Source organism: Lutjanus erythropterus, chromosome 1 (genome assembly GCF_056507025.1).
Source record: "Lutjanus erythropterus isolate fLutEry1 chromosome 1, fLutEry1.hap2, whole genome shotgun sequence".
Taxonomy (NCBI): Eukaryota; Metazoa; Chordata; class Actinopteri; order Lutjaniformes; family Lutjanidae; genus Lutjanus; species Lutjanus erythropterus.
In genome coordinates, this window is record NC_139317.1 from 14,393,884 (window position 1) to 14,412,085 (window position 18,202).

Consider the following 18,202-nt stretch of genomic DNA (forward strand, 5'->3'; position numbering starts at 1 on the left):
GGAGTACTACAGAAAGGATAAAAGACAAATGTTTCCTACCCTGATTCCATGAAAGCGAGGGTTGTTGTAGAAGAGTTTCATTTGTTCTGCAGGAAGTGGCCCCAAAACCTTCTGAATGGTGAAGAGCTGGAGACAAAATCAAGCAGCAGTAGACTTATTTGCATTAATTAACCATGAAGACCTTTTTGGTATGAACAGGATGTGTTAAACTCTCCTGTGGTATTCTTTGTTTGATTTGAGGTTTTTAAAAAAGGCACTAAAAAAATTGTATGAATACAGCGCTTAAAAATTAATTCTTGACCTTGGAAACATTCAAGGTCCATTTAGTGCACACATTTAGAGGTGAAGTTGTTTTGTCAACTGTTGTTTCAAAGGTCAGAAATTAACATTCAATCTCAATTTTTAAGCCAAAATGGACAGGAAGACCTTTCAGTGTTAAAAAGAAAGAAAGAAATTGAACATCTGCAGTACATTTACATGACAACCGGGCAAATTTTATCAGCTGATGAAGAACATGTGACATAATCCAAGAGCTACTGAATTGACTTTGAATTGATTTTGTTGTTTATTTCTTTTGATCTTGTTATGTTTTGATCACATAAAGGACTAGTGTGTAGAATTTAGCGGCATCTAGTGGTGAGTTTGCAGATTGCAACCAGCAAGCTTCATCTTTCCCTCCCAAGCATTTAGGAGAACCTACAGCAGCCTCAAAACTTGAGAAAAATGCAGAAGGCCCTGTCTAGTTTGGTTTGTCAGCCAAGGTGGTCAATTTGTTTTGTTTTTGTTTTCAAATGTATATGTGCAATAACTTTGTAGAGTTAAAAAATACAATACAAAGGCAGTCTATTTCCTCCATCTATTTCAGCCATTGGCGGTCATACCGACCACACGGAAATTGCCACTGTTATATTGTTACTTCTTGCACAGATGGAGATGCACATTGGTTGCTTAGCAACTATCATTGTCAATAAATCTTCACAAGCAGTCTCAATTTTCCAATTTCCTGCCCTTAAAATACAAATAATCAATTAATTCGAGTCAATTAAATATAAAGTAGGGGAGACCAGGGACAGGTGTGACACTTTTTGTCTCAGCACATATAACTCACTGAATATTTGTGTTAAAGCTCTCAAATTTTGAAACAAAGTACCCTAATTACAAATAATAATGTTTCCAGCTTTTTTTGGTTTTATTTTTGTACTTCTTTCCAGCCTTTTCCCATAGGCTATGATTAATTTTCATGATGGCTCTAGGTGGAAATTTGTTATTGTTAATGTTGAAATAACATTTTTATAATCTCATAAAATACATTTCACTGTTTCTCACTCTGACAAATTCTAGATTAATCGACAATTTCAATCAGATCACTGATTCTACTATATCAATAATCCTATAGAAAAAATACTGCTGTGAATATATGCATTCATTACTGTTTACTATATATAATGGCCTGTATATCGATAAATATATGAATACATTTTTACAAAATTTACATTTTATTTTTATTTCTAAAAAGTTAAACTAACAGAATAAATGCTTTAATCTCTTAGTCTGGTATTTATCACGACAAAGTTTGAAAGTCAAAGGTCAAAATGGCTGCTTCATGGCCATTCTAGTATTTATGTAATTCTGGCACTTCCAGTGTTAAGACATTGCCTTTTTCTCTCTACGCTACTTGTGAACATGTCTACCTCTATTTTTGTTTAAACATTCACTGATTCAGGTTTTGTCAGCTTGGGAGCAGCACAACAAGCTGTAAATAAAACACTGACAAGCTATCATCTTATAAATTGTGTAAGGCAAACTCACATGCAGCAGTTATGGAGCTACATTAGCAGTAATTTGGAGTTTTTGTGCAAATCCAATATTCACTCCCCTGTTAGCTCTCTTTTCCTCTCGGCTGACTCAAAGAAAATATAACTGTCTATAATTCTCCACTATGTTCACCAGCAGGTCAGTGACTTTTCCTGTTTGTTGTTTGGTAGTGTACAGTCACCTTTCAAATTCTTTCATTTTGGACTGATGCAGATATTTTAAAGCTTTTATTGGCTGATGCAGATGACATGCTGATATTATTGTGTACCCCTAGTAAAAACCAAAACAATGAGCTTAAAGATGCTAATGAACTCAGTAAATTTTAGTCCAACAGTTGACCTCTGACACAAAGATCCTCTTGCATATATTTTTTAAAGTGTTTTTTGTCTTCTTTTTTTTCTCTACATCAACCTGTCAGGACAATGAAAAACCTTCTGGCGAAGTCTGACACATTTACATTATATCGATATTATTAACGTGTGTTGGTCTCAACAAATACATGAATTAAGTTCATAAAAGTTACAAATAGTATTTTTTTTCTTTGGCTATTTAGTCCTGTCATTGCTGTGCATTGTTTTATGAGAGAGTGGCATTAGTAATGGAAATCGGTGGCACTGACCTACTCCATAAATTTCACATTTGACAACTGAATGATGAAGGATGAAAAGATGGGAGACATAAATCCGTAAAGTCTCATGGCAGCTTTGGGCTAGGACTGAAAAAAAAGATTATTTTTATTTATTGATTCATCTTTTGCTAATTTCAGTTTGTCGATGAGTTGTTAGAGGGTCCACAGACTAAGGGTTTTCTCTGGGACAAACCTGTGATTTTCATCTATATATAAATAAATTCAAGCAGACTTGTTGTCTTCCAATTTCTTATTTTGTCTTACCCAAACAAGAAGACACACACATCTGTCCTGTCCAGGTGCTGAGTCCAAAAACCTGTAACTGTGATTTTTGTCTCACACGGATTCACAACACTGTAATCGCTGCTTTAAATTTTTTTTTATTACCCAAATTGTCTCTTTATCAGATACAGACTTGTTTCATCACTATTTGATGCTCACCAACCTGATCTATTTCACTTTCCCCTGGAAACAAGGGCTGTCCGTCACTCAGCTCCCCGAGGATACACCCCACTGACCACATGTCCACTGCCTTTCCATAGGGAGCCCTGAGAAAGACACAAATTATTATTTATATGAAAAATGTCAGTGAGGGTTTGTGACCACCCTGTCAATTAGATGGCAGGAGTAATGATGGTAAGAACGAGAAAAAGGATGATCGGGGTGAAAATGAAGTCTCCAAATGAAGAGGAGATAATTATGAGAATTATGACGTTACTGGTGGCGTTGCAGTAAAATACAATGAAAGATGCTGTGTTTCTGATGGAGATGTTCACAAAGAAGATGGTCATTTGTGAGGGAACAGCGCTGAGGAATCTGGTGAGAAATGGCGAGAGATCTGGCAGCAGAGAAGCAGAGGAGCGGTGGTGTTGGAGGGAGAGAGTATTTGAGTGGGCGGCATTCAAACGCTGTCTCAATAAATGTTCCAGGGCATTTACTAAATCAGGCTACAGCAGAGAGGCTAGATGACGCTCAGCTGTCTCCCAGCTAGAATGGACATTCGATGCAGCAAAAAAGCATCAAAAACAACATAAGCAACACAAAACAACTGGAAAAGAGAAATCTGATGTGAGGAAACGGCGTGCACACGATGGTTCGTGTCATCATGTTGTAGCAGGTGAATCATCGCTTCTACTGGGGGAAAAGAGTAAAGCTGTTTCCCAGTGACATGGAAATTATATCAAATGGTATTGGGTTTATGTGCATGAAATACAAACTCCTGGAAAAAAATATATTAGTTAAAATAAAATAAATAAAATAAAACTAAATAAAATAAAATAGAAATTAGAATTAGAATTCTAATCATAAAAAAATTAGGAAATTTCTATTATTATTTATCAATAATGAAATTATATCCAATAAATACAGATTATGATAATATCTTAGTTGACAGATTATGTCAAGATATTGAATTTTAATTATTAGGCACGATGCTCTATAAAAACTTAATAATGTATCTTACCAGATAAAAAAAAAAAAATGAATAAAAAAAATAAAATAAAATAACATTTAAAGAGTTAAAAAAAATCTTTTTTTTGTTATAAGAATGATGTCAGTTAGATTTGGTTCAATCAGAGTTATGGAATATTATTACATGGCTTTGTTAAATACTTGTTTCTGATTGGTCAGTTAGACCATTGCAAAGAAGAATAGACTGTTGCTATGCACAAAGTTTTGATCATAGACTCTGAAGGACATCTATTTACATTTAGCCTTAATAGTTACCAGTATCTTCATGTATCCCTAGTAGTAACTTTACTCATGTCACAAACTGAGCTTGGACATTTGATGAAGGTGACAAAATAAAGAAATGACAACAAGGTAATGTTACTACACCAAATATCTTGTTCATTATGCTGTATGGGCTTTTTGTGGACGAATGAGAAATGTACAATATGACATCACAAGTAACTGTAATATAATAAAACTTTAATTACAGAAATTAAAGACTTATTCGGTATTTAGGAAAGTATTGCTGTGTAAAAAGGACTGTGAACATCAAAAATCTGTTGTATTATACTATGATATACAGCTGGGGTCTGAGAGGCAGTCGTAGTCTAATGCGTCGCAACTTCAGTCACAGACTTTTAAAATCACGTTTATTAATAATTTTCATAAAATGACAAAAATGTATTAAGCTGAGGATTACCAAGTTGATAAAACCATGTTCAGTGTGTTTTTGAGCTGTTAAAGAAGACCGCAGACAGCAGATTAAGCTGCTGCCTTCACATGATAAGAAATTTTCTCTTCAAGGGCGCAGAGGCAAAGGACAGCGTTATAAATCATGTCTACCTGGCATACAAACAGATAAATTAATTTTAGCATTGGATTTAGTTAAGTTATGTGCCTTTTCACATGTCGCTTAGCCCCATCTGGCTGCTGATATTTCATCATGCATTTCAAGTACCGGTGACATCGTGGTTGGTTTCTTATGTTGTTGTTACAGTTTGGGGAACTTTGAAACACTTTTCTTCCATCAGTCTCTCCCTCCCCAGCTTATATGTGTTGATTCTGAATCTGCTTTGAAAGGTCAGTGTCTGCCAAGGTCAAAGTTGAAATAATTCACATTTTGAGCTCTGCACTTGGGGGCAGTTTTGAGCGATGCTCCACACCGAGGGTAGCAACATCACCTAGCCGGGTGCAGCCATTCACCCCAAAGGAAAACAATGGCACATCCGGCACAAAGCACTTTTACCACCGATCATGTGTGGACACCTTGAGTTTCAAACCAGGGCTTCGTCTGGTTTATCTTAGACAAAACTGAATAAAATGAGATTATTTGGTTGCATGTAATTCTATTAGAGCTGAAACTCTTTGTTGGTTAATCAGTTGGTCTACTGACAAAATATATTGGCAGCTATTTTGATAATAAACAAACATTCTCTGGTTCCAGCTTTTCTCTGTTTTATATCAATGTAAATTAAATATACTTGTGTTTTTTAACAAGACATCTGAGGATGTGACTATAGGATGTAGGCAAATCCTGATATTCTTCTATGTTTTCTTATGTCCTAAAGAGCAATTGATTATCACTTCATTTCATAATGAAAAGAATTCTTAGATGCAGCCCTAAATTCTATGCACCATTTATCTCCAAATTTGGTGACTTAGATTTTTTTCATATAAACTAAAGGATTAACTGTTCCTTTAAATCTTAAGAAACTTCCCTACATCTTTAGTTTAATAAACAATAAAATCCATACTGGATTATCTAAAAATGGAGTGACATGGGGAATATATTAGATATGACTGGACATTTAAGTATAAGGCTGTACTGAAGGTAATGTGATGTATCAGAAATGACAACCCAGAGCAGAGTAGTCATTTTCTTACATATTCTTACTGGAGTAACTACTGCTGCTCATTTCTCTGGGGACTTCCTGTAATTCCCTCATGGATCGCTGGAAACCACTACAGTATCTGTCTGCAGCCTATTTTAGTGTGTCAAACAACTTACACACTATCTCCTACTAGGAATGCACTAATCCACTGTGCCAGATCAGTTTTTAGCACCAGTGCCTTATTAGCACCTTATGGAACGGATCAGGTATCGGTCAGGGCTCCATGTTTTTATGGCTGCACTGTTCATCCATCCATACAGCAGCTATATATATACAGAGAGAGGATATCTCTATATATATAATGTTCATCATTGAAGGCTGCAGGAGGGCTGCAGCCAACCCCAGCTGACAGTGGCCAGACAATCACGAGGCTCACTTTCATACCTGTGCAGTAATTAGCTGAAGCAATTAATTAATGGGAGGAAACTGGAGGAAACTCCCCAGCAAGCCGCCAGATTCAAACTCAGAACCGTCTCGCTGTGAGGCAACAGTGCCGTGACTGCACACAAAGTCATCAGCACTCACTTATAGGATTTAATTATTTTATTGCAGCACAGCAGTCAAACGACAGATGCCATTTCAGCCACTTTCCTCAGTGTCGTTACTGCTGCACTGAAAGTTCTCACTAATGCCTCGGTGTGGCCAAGTTAAAGAGAAGCTTTAAAAGTTGTCAGATCACTTCACTGTCCATACTACATAAATATCTGTCTTATAATTGAGAATCTTGGAGTCATTGATGTTTCCTGGAAACTAATTTGCACTAGCAAATGTAATGCCAACTAAAATATAATTTCTACTAACTAATAAATAAAATGTTGTTAATGAACGTACCTGCCAAACCACAATGTGTCAGGAAAATGTTCACTTACAATTTTCTTTTCTGCCAAAATAGACAATTTTGCAACACACTATCCAATCACAGTGATAACAGCATTTCTCAAAAGTCAGCAGTGATCCGAGACATGAAATTTATTTATTAATATTTAACAAAAAAGATGATCTTTCCCCAACCTTGAGTAAAGTGTTGTTGTTGCCTAAACCTACCTGAAACCATGATATCTTCTCACCTTAACTAAAGTGCTTTTGTTGCAGGAGTCTGGAGGCGAACACCAGACTGTGCTCTTAAAGTCCTGTACTTTGTACGCCCACCATCCACCCCAACCACCTACTTGTGGATCCAGAACATGTATATAAATATGTTTCAAAAAATCGTGTCTGTGAACATAATCCAGGCAAGTAGTACATTGTCACAAAAACAATTTAGTAATATACAAATGTAATTTTGAGGAGGCGGGGTTGGGTTTGCGCACCACATGACTGATCAGCGACGGGGGGGGGTCACACGTTACAAGATCTTTCACCAGGAGGGATCCAAGACGAGTCTGTCTGGTATCCAAGCTACGTTTTGTCACAAAAACACGTGCAAGAAGTGACTTTAGATCAATACTTAAACATCAGTGTGCAGCATGTTACAGTTGTAGCTGATGAAGGTGGAGCTTCTTTGGACTCCTTTATAATTTCATAACTACTGCTACTGCTTCACAATTACTTTTCCCTATTTTGTGGCTGCTGCTCAGGTGCTTTTCCATCTCTCCTTCTTGACTTCTCTCCCTCTCTGTCCCGTGTCTGATCTAACTGCTGTAGCTGTTGCATGACTCCCTAACTTGTCCCCAACACGACCAGACATTAACCCTGCTGGATACCTTTCAGGCGTGTGGGAGGGATCGGCGTGAGCTTATATAGACTACCTCTTCCTGTTAATCTATTTCTTACAGTAACATTTATAGAATGATTAAATCAACTTTCTTTAATGAACAGAATTCATGGTGCTGTTAGACTGCTGCTAAATGCGTCAAGTTGGAAAGCAAACAGTTTTGTGACGGCAGTGAAAATCTTGTTTTTGAAAGGCTTCACGCCAACAAATACGGATTGAATCTAAATGTTTAGGACGATAAAAACGTTGACTACAGTGAGCCTGTGACACAGCTCTAACAGCTTGAAAATACATGTGAAGTTTGCCGAAACAGTAGCTAAATCTGTCCATGGATTTTTTTTTCCAGCAGATATCTTTAGTTAAGCTATCTGAGCAGTTTTGTGTCTATATGTGTGATATTTATTCAGTTAAAGAAATCACACAATCTCCAACATTAGGTCAAGCTGGCTGGCTGTCATCTCCCTACTCTCTACCAGTTTCCTGACGTAACTTCAGGCCAATGTATGTATATATTTATATAGTAGTTAGTAGTCCAGTTATTAGTCAGACCCCATGTGTTTTTTCTTTTTTGTTTTGAGAGTGAACTGCTCCACAATATGAATCCATTTTGATTATCTCTTATTTTGTTGGTAACCTGATGCGTAAACGCAATATTACACAAGAGAGTGAGCTCTTGTGTAATATTAATTGAGGTTTTGGAAAGTATATCAGGAGAGAACATGATGGATCAGTGTGTCCCCATCTGATACAACCTTAAACAAAAACTCCACCCATCTGGTGCTCTGAGGATTAAAAAAAATAAATGCTGAGAACGATTTGCAACAGCAAACAGAATGAAGTCTCGTTCTCTCCTTGTTTTTGCACGTAGTCTCCTACACACACACACGCGCACACACACACACACACAGGCTCAGACTCACCCCAGCAGCAGCTCAGGCGAGCGGTACCACCTTGTAGCCACATACTCAGTGTAGTTGGCATCTGTTCCTTCAGACAGGTTACGAGCAAAACCTGAGCCAGAGCAACACAGAAATGACTAAATCACACAGAACTGATGCTGTATCTGAAACATCCAGCCCTCTGTTACAACATGCAAACAATTTACAGTCCTTCACATAAAGGTATAAACAGCTAATTAATAAGAATAAACTGCAACCAACACTCAGATGGTTCTGGACAGCCACAGTGACAACATGGTCATCATCTCATGTGACCAGACTCTAATTAGTTATGTCACTGCAGGCGACCATGCTTCAGATAACTGGTGTACAGAGAGTCAATTTTAAGCATGAAAAATCACAATAAACTGCATGCCAGCTCCAACAGTGAATAACAAACAAATCTCACCCCAGCTGACTCAGTAGGGTTGCATTAGCCAATTATGCAAAGCTAATTGACCGTGTGATTTTGCAAAAACTCATCCAAATGTAAAATACACACCTGTGAAACTATAAAATGACAAAGCCGTGCTCTGTCAATACAATTTATTAGTATTTTACAGGGGAATCGGGTGCCTGACATTAACCTGACTTTCTTGAAATATACCTTTGGCAGATTCGTTGTGATAACAACCAGCAGAGTACATTTTATAGTGCTGGTTGGCTGCTTCTCAGCAGCAGAATTGATCCTTCTGATACACAACTTACAAGGTGACAAATTAATGGTGGGATTTTTCACAGTGAACTGAGCCCAGAAACCAGACTGCCCAAAATGGAATCACAGACATAACAGCTAAAATCACAGATAATTTAACAGCATTGCAGTGTATATACACAAAGCAGAACGTCTAATAAATCACCAGTAAAAGCTGATTCAGTCTGTTAAACAAGCACCTTGATTTTATGAGCAGTTACAGTTGTTTGACAAGGCAAATGTGCAGAGACTGTGTGGTTTTACTGCACTGCACAAGTAAATCTCTCCTGACAGTATGGCTGCTGTAAAGAAAAGGAGACCAAAGACTCACCAAAGTCACAGAGTTTGAGAACATCCTCAGAGCTGATGAGAAGGTTCTCCGGCTTGATATCTAAAAGAGAGAAACAGACAAAAGGCTGTTAAAAACATGATTCAGTCACATAACTCAACATTTTCTCTGAAAATCAAAATTATGTTGTTTATTTAGGATTTCCTAACCTGAGATAAGATAGGACCAAGTAAGATATGATATGATTCCTCAAGTTAGTTAGGATTTGCTTCTGTAAGACCAACAAAATCCCACTTTAGACTCTTCCACTGTAACTTGGAAGTCTCTGTAATAGATCTAAAGTACACTGAATGGCTCTATGGTGTGTTAAATATGGGCTTGAAGAGAAAAGACTGAATACAAATAATTAAACATACTTCATAACAACTAATTTATTCAAGTGTTAACTCTTGAAGGCCTGTTGTTCCTTTACACAGTGGAAGAAGAACTGCCAGCAGGTGCAGGGCTGCAGCCAGGATTAAAAAATAATCAAGACTCTAAAATGTTTTCATTATTTTGATTTTCTGCACTTTATTTATTTGTCTGTTGTCTGTAAATATTATTTTTCAACATGAAGATCTAACTGCTGTTTCAAAACTTCATCCACACTGCCAATAAAAAAAATAATGTTTGTGAACATGTTTTCACTTCTAACTTTAACTAAGGAGTATTATATTAGTTTAAAAAACACTGTTTTATACAAAGTATCTGCCTACTAGTAATGTTATATTTGGTTATTGTATAATTAGCCTGATAGTCAGACTGACCGATCTGACTTGACACTGTTGTTGCTATGACACTTAATGTTTTTCACAATCTGCCCCCACCGTTGGCTGTTGCTGCTTTTTATAGCACATCACCTTACTTCCTAAAGCCTTTCTTCCAGAAAGCCTTAGCCCTGAAGGCTAACTTGAATGCCTTTGAACAATGCTGAATGCTCAACAAATCTGAGATTTGGGCGACAATACAGTCCTGAAACCAGGCTACCTTTAGATATTTATAAAAACCCTAAAGATTCCAGATAAAACATGGTGTTCTCTGGATTGTATACCTGCATTTACAATAAATCCAACATCTGACATGAGGACGATCACTTCAAGCATCAAAAGAGTCACAAAATTCTGCAGTACAAACAAAAATGTAAAGACAATAACTCCTCACCTCTGTGTACGATCTCATTCTTGTGACACCAGTTGATAGCTTTGATGAGCTGGTAGATGTAGCTGCGGACTTTATCAGGCGGTGCACCGTTGGGCAGTTCCTCTAAGAGCTCCAGCATGTTCTGCAAACCACAGCAACTTTACCTTTTAAAAATGTGTGGCTGATGTGCAGCTGCAGGTTAAGATGTAAAGTCAATTATACGCATGCTGTTGAGCATTTTTCAGGTATTTTCTAGATAATTCTTACAGTGGGGATTCCTCTCCCTTACATTTTAAAATGTTATTTTGAAAACCTGACCGGGCTAAAATGACTGGAGTACAGTATGAAAATAAAACCTGTCATGAAATAAACACTTGGCTGGATACCCTGGCAACACAGTGGGGAATACCATTATTCACCAACAGCATAGTTCATATGTTGCCATGGTGATGCTTTTTTATGCTTAACTGAGCAGTCTCAACATGCTGAAACTTACAGTCTAAATACAGCAGAGCAGAGACTTGTAATGTAAGAATGAATGTGTGCACACAGTGAAATAATAAAGCCATTAAGCTGACCCGCTCCACATATTCAAAGACAAGGTAGAGTTTCCCCCTCCTGCGAAAAGCCTCCTTCAGCTCCACGATGTTGTCCTGCTTCAGTGTCCGAAGCATCTTCAGCTCCCGGAGCGTCGTCTCCTTGACCTCCTCATTTTCTGTGCGCAAATGAAAGAGGCAGAAATTATACAGCTGATCGCCTCTTCCTCTTCCTCTCTCCCCCGTTCTCCTTCCCTCGCTCCATCACTCACCTTCGCTGTCTTTGAACTTTTTAATGGCCACCAGCTCATTGGTGTCCTGTGAAGAAAGGAGGACATGAGCTGTGTTAAGACTTAAGAAACAAGCTGTTAAACAAAGGCCTCTGTGACTTTCAAAGATAGACAGAAACACAGACAATTAAGATCAGACAGGAAGTGTTTGTAAAATGAAGTGAAGAAGAGAAATAAGAGAAATGGTGAAGATATCTAAATTCATTTCCTGCCCACTCTTAGCATGAAAGAATTGTGCCCAAGTTGCTGGCAGTGTCAACACCAGAGCCATGCTGGTGCTCTCATTTCAATTATTTTACCACAGGGCATTTGTCCACACACACACACACACACACACAAACACACACACACACACACACACACACACACACACACACACACACACACAAACAGCACATCCTTGGCATAGTTAATATGCATCTTAGGTCCCCTTCAGCTTCTTGCAGGTTGTTTGATTGACCTTGCTGAATTTAACAAGCTGATGTTGCAGATAGGATGCTACAGTTTAGACTTCAGATATTGTGCAAAAACAGTGCTGACTCCGCCGTGCATCAGTGTGTCCCGACAGAACAGGACACACTGGTGCTTGACGATGACGTCTCTCAGGTACAGATGTGCATGCCCTCGACCAGAGGCTGGAAAACCTGACGTGGAGCAGAAGAAGAGGAACGCTGCCACGGCTCTTCCCCTTCCCTCCACTGCCTCAGAGATCTCAGAAAATGGTCTACTCTTCTCTTGACCCAGATAACCCGGCTAAATCATGCAAGTCGGGGGGCTCAAACCTCCGGGTTCACTTCAAGAACACCCATCAGACAGACCAGGCCATCAAAGGCATGCACACCCGCAGGTATCCTTCTTTACGGCACTGAAGCACGGACAGTGACTGGAGATCTCCAGGATGGTCTTGACGGATCATACACAAGACTCCTCATGTGTTCAGAACCTTTCATGGAGGAACCATCCCACAAAAGCTCCGATTTATGGCGGCACAAAGAAGAGTCTGCTCTGCTGGACATTGCCACAGAGCAAAAAGACCAGATAATCTTGGACATTCTGCTCTGGAGATTCCTTGTCCTTCAAGAGTGAGTAGACCACTCATATTTCCAGATCTGTTGACTAGGGACACTGGACACTGACTGCAAATGAACTTGGTGTAGCAATGAGCAACAGAAACTAGTGGGAGCAGCGTGTGTTTCAGATCTCGAGGGCACTCGAAGGATGATGATGAATACAACAATATTTTTGAATCGCTCTTGAGAATTTTTTCTGTTCACTGTCCCCCCAACAGTGAAATGGAATATCTGCCCTCTGTCAGATGTCTCTCAGTGTGTTGTGTGTCAGAAAACAATTGTGTCTTGCACAAACATACATCTAAAAGACGACTGTTTTCCATCGAGTTGCTGTCATGACGTTGTGTGCCTTGATTAAAAGGGAAGATTGTCTATTTAATCTTAATGTTGGACCCTGAGGCTGGAGCGGGTGAAGTCAGCAGCCCAGAGAGAATTACAACACACAGGCCAGTCTCCGTCTGTCCTCCGCTACTCTCATGTTCCTCTATCGCCCTTTTGTTTATGGCGGGTCAGACAACAGAGTCAGCCTCAGTGTCGAGAAGGGGCCGTGCGGCGAGGAGCTGCACGCCACTGGCAGGGCTCTTACTCACACAAGCCGATTGTTTGACTGAAAAACACTTTTTAACTACAAAGCTGTCATTTTAGAGATTTTCACTTGAGTGACAAACAGAATAAAACATCATGGATTTACAGCGCTAACAACACTTAATCCTGAGAGTAAAGTTACAGTTTCCACAGAAGCGCAGAGGGAGATTTACTGTCTTTACCAGGCAAAATGAAAAACACCAACATCCATGCAGCACATGTGACATTTCGAGGTCTGTGGCAGCACCTTGCAATGTGCTGATGTTGCTTGTGGTCATGTGTGGCGTCTCTGACCTCCACTGATCTACCTTTTGAGCCTCAGTTCAGTCAGCACACCTAAAAATAGCTGCAGGCTTTGGTAATTTTCTGCTGATGACACGAACAGCTCCTGATTGTCACATTACTCAAAAGAATAAAGCTTGAGTGTCTCACGTTTTCCCCACAGGAACATCAGCCATGAATGTTTCAGCATAGCCTGAAATAATAAATGTACTGTGACATATTCGTGGTGCTGCAGTTGTTTAGTCACCCACTTATCTTACACGTCTGTTAACTTAAAGACATCATTATAATGCAGAATGGGAAAAGTGGGAATTATTCATTAATGTTTCCCGTTAAATGGTGCAAATAGAACTGACTAATTTTTCCAGAAATGCCTCCATTTTTCTCTCCATTTTTCTTCCACACCAGGCTTTTATGTCACGAGGAAACTTTTTTCACCCTTTCTTGTACTTATTCTGTATTTTACTCATTCTTAGTCTCTCCTTCTTCTTTTCTTTAGGCCTTTTTATTTATCTATGTTTTTTTTTCTTTCTCTTTGGTCTTTGTTTTCAATATGCTTAGATTTGAGCTGGGCAATAAAACCATATTATATTGCATCGTGATATCGGACTATATACTGTAATAGATTTTGGACATCGTTACATCGGGATATGGTTTAGATGTTGTCTTTTCCTGGTTGTAAAAGCTGCATTACAGGAAAGTGATGCAATTTTCTGAGCTTATGAGCTTATTAAAAAACTAGAATTACCCCCTCATGAACCAGTCAAGTTGCAGTTTACATTACAGTGTAGTGTATTTGTTTGTCAGAATGGAAGTCATCACTATAGAGGTATGATTCCAGTGAGTAATTCCCAGTGAAAAACCTGCTGTTGTCACTTTTTTTTTCAGAGAAGTACAAAGTAGAGCAACATGCGCAAAATCACTGGATCAGATATTAGGGAGAAAAAAGTATAATCCGATACTAATCATCAGCATGAACTATGATGTAAATGATAAACTAAACTCTGAGCAACGTGCCATAAAGAGAGGAATATTTTAAGCTATTTTAAGCTGGATATAATTTATCTAAATTTCATTTTGAATGTTTGAATGGTGCTGACCAAATTAAAAAAAATGCTGCCCAAGGTTCTGTGTGTGAAAAAGTTAAAAAAAAAAAAAAAAAGTAGCAGCAGTATTGATAACTGAGTCATGTTGTGGGCTGCATATTTCTTTCTTCATGGGAGCAGAACATTTTTTGTTATTGTTTGATCATGGTGTTTTTTAGATTGCTAGGTTAAGCGAAGTGCATCCATGTAAATGTGTTATACACAGCTTAGTTGTTTAACTGATGAAAAACTATGCTATCAGATTGATAATGGCATCGGCAGATACTCAGTCTTGTGGTATCTGTGTCAGTATTGGACATGAAAGAGTGGCGTTGTGTGTCCCTCATACAGTACAGATAGAGAGCTTCAGGTGTTTTTGCAAAACATTATAATGTCACAGTGAAGCTGACTTTCAAACTTTTGGAAATAAAACACCATCTCCTCATCATTTTATCCTGTTAGATATGTGTGATATTTTTTCATAATTAGCATTTGGGTTGTTGAGATCACAGGCACCTTTAACCACCAAATCATGTCCAAGAGGACATTTGTGCCCAATTTGAAGAAATTCTCTCGGGTTTTCACAAGAATGGGACTGATATACAGACGGACAGACAAGTCGCAAACATAATGCCTCCACCCATGGCTGTCGTTGGCGCAGAGGCATTTAAAAAAAAAAAAAGAAAAGAAAAGAAAAATCAATACATGTCTGTGCTGGTACTGGCAGTCACACAACACCTATTCAACTTACAGCTTAAAGTACACCATGAAACATTTTGCTTTTTCTGCTGCAGGCACGTGTAACGCAGTGAAGTCTCACTTGAAAGTAAATCTTGGCAGCTATCAAATAAAGAGTCCCACCTACACAAAGTAAACTTTTGAAAACAGAAAATACAAGGAAACAAGGAAATCACAACATTGGCATGGCTACCAAGTGATATTTTGCGAGTGAAGTGTCAATATTGGATTTAAACATTATTTTTGCATCAATGTAATGAAGTGTTCTTTTTTTTTTTTTTACGGTATTTAATTCACTGGATTAGACAAAAACAAAAAGACAGTTCCCTCTGGTTATTTTATGCATTTTAACTCAAAGTTTTTCTACTTTTGAGTGAAATGTCTATATCTCATAAAATGGCCTAAGCTATGATGACCTAACCACACCGCTGACCTTTCGCTCTTTAAGGATGTAGTCAAGACAAAAAAGTTTTCTTCTGAAACAGAAGCAACTGACAGTTATTTACATTGCTGATTGATTAAATTAAATGAAAAACAACTTTATTGATCCCACTAGGGGCAATTTGTTGGAGCACTTTATTACGCATAACGAAACTGTAATATTACATTACATTTTTCAAAAAGTAACTAGAGCCCAAGGTGATGTCCTCTTATTGCTGACAAAAACAAAACAAAACACCAAAACCGCAAAAGTATTCAAATTACAAAGATTTTAAATCAAGAGAAAATCAAACGAAGTCCCATGTGAGTTTTGTTCGCTTTAACAGTTAGCAAATTATCAAAGAGTCATTGATAGATTTTCTTCTGATCAACTACCAGTAATTAATTAACATATCCCTTCAGCACTACAGCAGCATAGAGATACTGTATAGGCACCAGGAAACACTGGCTAGCGTGTAGGTTGTGCTATTGTCACAAATTCGAGATAACACATAAGCCTCCATACACACACCCACATACGCTAATACAACACTTCCATAAAGTGGCAGAACATTGCACAAACGCGAGCACACATTCGCTCGGCTAATTAAATGTTCCATCAAACACATACAGCACTGTAAAGCATACATAATTCATGCGGGAACACACGTTTAAAATGCATTTCATTTCTCAGTAGTACAGTCAGAGTCTCTTCTGAGTCACCTGGTTGGGTTTTAGCCCGCTGCTCAGAGAGAGTCTGCGTTTCTCTCACCTATATGCAGGTCTGCTGTAGACTCCTAACGGGGTGACCCATTTACCATCAGCATAGTCTCCATATTCAATACTTCCCTCTGCATCTCCTGTGCTCCATCACACGCAGACACACTCACACATTGCTTTTCTCTCCCTCTGCCACCCTTTTCTCTTTTGCCCTGCTTCCAGCTGAGAAAAGTAAAAATAACCGCTCTCTCACAGCAAAGCTAAAAAGCTGTTTTTATTGCCATAGTCTGTGTCTCTGGCTCTACATGTGAACACGTATCCCCCACATACAGTATATAGAAATGGGAAACATGTCACATCTCACTTCATAGTTACTTACTTGGATACTCCATGTAAAGGGATAGAGCAGATTATTTGACGTGGGACTGTATGAGGTGCTTATCGATAGATGTCGGTCGGCACACACAGAGTTCGGAGAAGCAGAGACGGGCAAAAACATGGATGCTAAGAAATGTACTGCTGTGGACAAGGTCAGCAACAAAAAAAAAAGTGTAAACTATATTCAGAATATTTCACTTTGCCATCAGACAGCCTTGTGATCGGAAACTGCTGTTTTATAAACCAATGATCACTTTCTCCAAACCAACCAAACTCCATAGGTAAAATCAATAATTTTACCTGGCAAGAGCACAGGATTTACTGGTCTTCTAATGCCAAGACATGTTAGTTAGTTTGTGTTATTGTCTCACTTTGGTGATTCCAAACTATCCTTGTAAAACACCCAAGTCACACAAAAGCACAAGCAAACTAACAAACTGAGGCAGCTGTAGGCCAACAACTCATGTGTCCTGCAGATTAAAATGACTGATTTGCTTATGGGGTTTGGTTGGTTTAGAGAAAGCAAAGTAAAGCTGTGAAAATACTCTAAATATAGTGTAAACAGATATTGATTATTTTAGGTGGACCTTCAAGTTACTGATATACCTTTTGTTGCTGACCTAGTGTCACATAGCCAGACTTCTGTTCACAGTGCTCATTGCTGACAAAAGGTCTGGCTCTACACAGGATTATTCCTCTAGAAAACACTCTGGCTTGTGTGTATTTCCCTAAACCAATCGCAATCATCTTTGATTGTCCAGGATGCAGCGACAGTGCCTCCTGCAAAATAGTGTCAGGGTGGGGGGGACTTGTTTTGGTGGAGCATTTGCACGTTGGTGGTGAAACGACTACATCACCGGAAAAGAAAATGTAACAGCTGTTACCTTGTTTACATTTATACCACTACTGTCCCAGGCGCTAATTTGCCTTTTTCAGCATGTAGGCTGCGATCTTGGAGGTTGTTGTTGTTTCCTGGGGACTTGCAGATAGTGTATGCCTTGATGCTGACTGAAACAAGTCATCCAATGGCAGGCTTACTCCCACAGAGTACATCTGGCGAGTCATATTGCCCTCTCCACAGCAGTTCATTGCTTATCTTCTGTGTTGACGCCCCTCTCTGCTTCTCAAAACTTGGGTCATGCTGACCGGCATCTACTGTAGCTAATACACAGACTACTGATAAATACCTTACAAAACCCCACTTCAAATAATCTGAACTATGCCTTTAACACATACCACACTTTGTATGAAAAAAAACCCAATACAAACAAAAGAAAAACGCTGCTGCAGCCATGATTCAGTTACCTAAAATCTTATTGGCTTAAGTTTATTTGTACTATGGGAGTATGAAAACACATTGTGGTTCAGCCACAGTATAGTTTTGTTTATGCTTATTTCATTTAAGAAGCGACAATGCACATTAATTAACATGATAACTTGGGTAATCATGCAAATGTGCATACAGGCTGGAAAGGTTGATGGCATTTAAAAATAAAACAC

At 38.6% G+C, this 18,202-nt stretch overlaps 1 protein-coding gene across 4 annotated transcripts in view; it reads right to left on the bottom strand.

The window, feature by feature from the left end:
- Positions 1-18,202, bottom strand: part of cdkl5 (cyclin dependent kinase like 5) — a 54,816-nt gene that overhangs the window by 19,236 nt on the left and 17,378 nt on the right. For all 4 annotated transcript variants that reach the window (XM_084714387.1, XM_084714399.1, XM_084714393.1 and 1 more), the window contains exons 4-10: positions 11,407-11,452; positions 11,177-11,313; positions 10,620-10,740; positions 9,462-9,521; positions 8,419-8,509; positions 2,889-2,991; positions 40-126 (exon numbers count right to left, since the gene is read on the bottom strand). In XM_084714387.1, the coding sequence (XP_084570513.1) occupies positions 40-126; positions 2,889-2,991; positions 8,419-8,509; positions 9,462-9,521; positions 10,620-10,740; positions 11,177-11,313; positions 11,407-11,452 (645 nt within the window). The remainder of the gene's footprint in view (positions 1-39; positions 127-2,888; positions 2,992-8,418; positions 8,510-9,461; positions 9,522-10,619; positions 10,741-11,176; positions 11,314-11,406; positions 11,453-18,202) is intronic.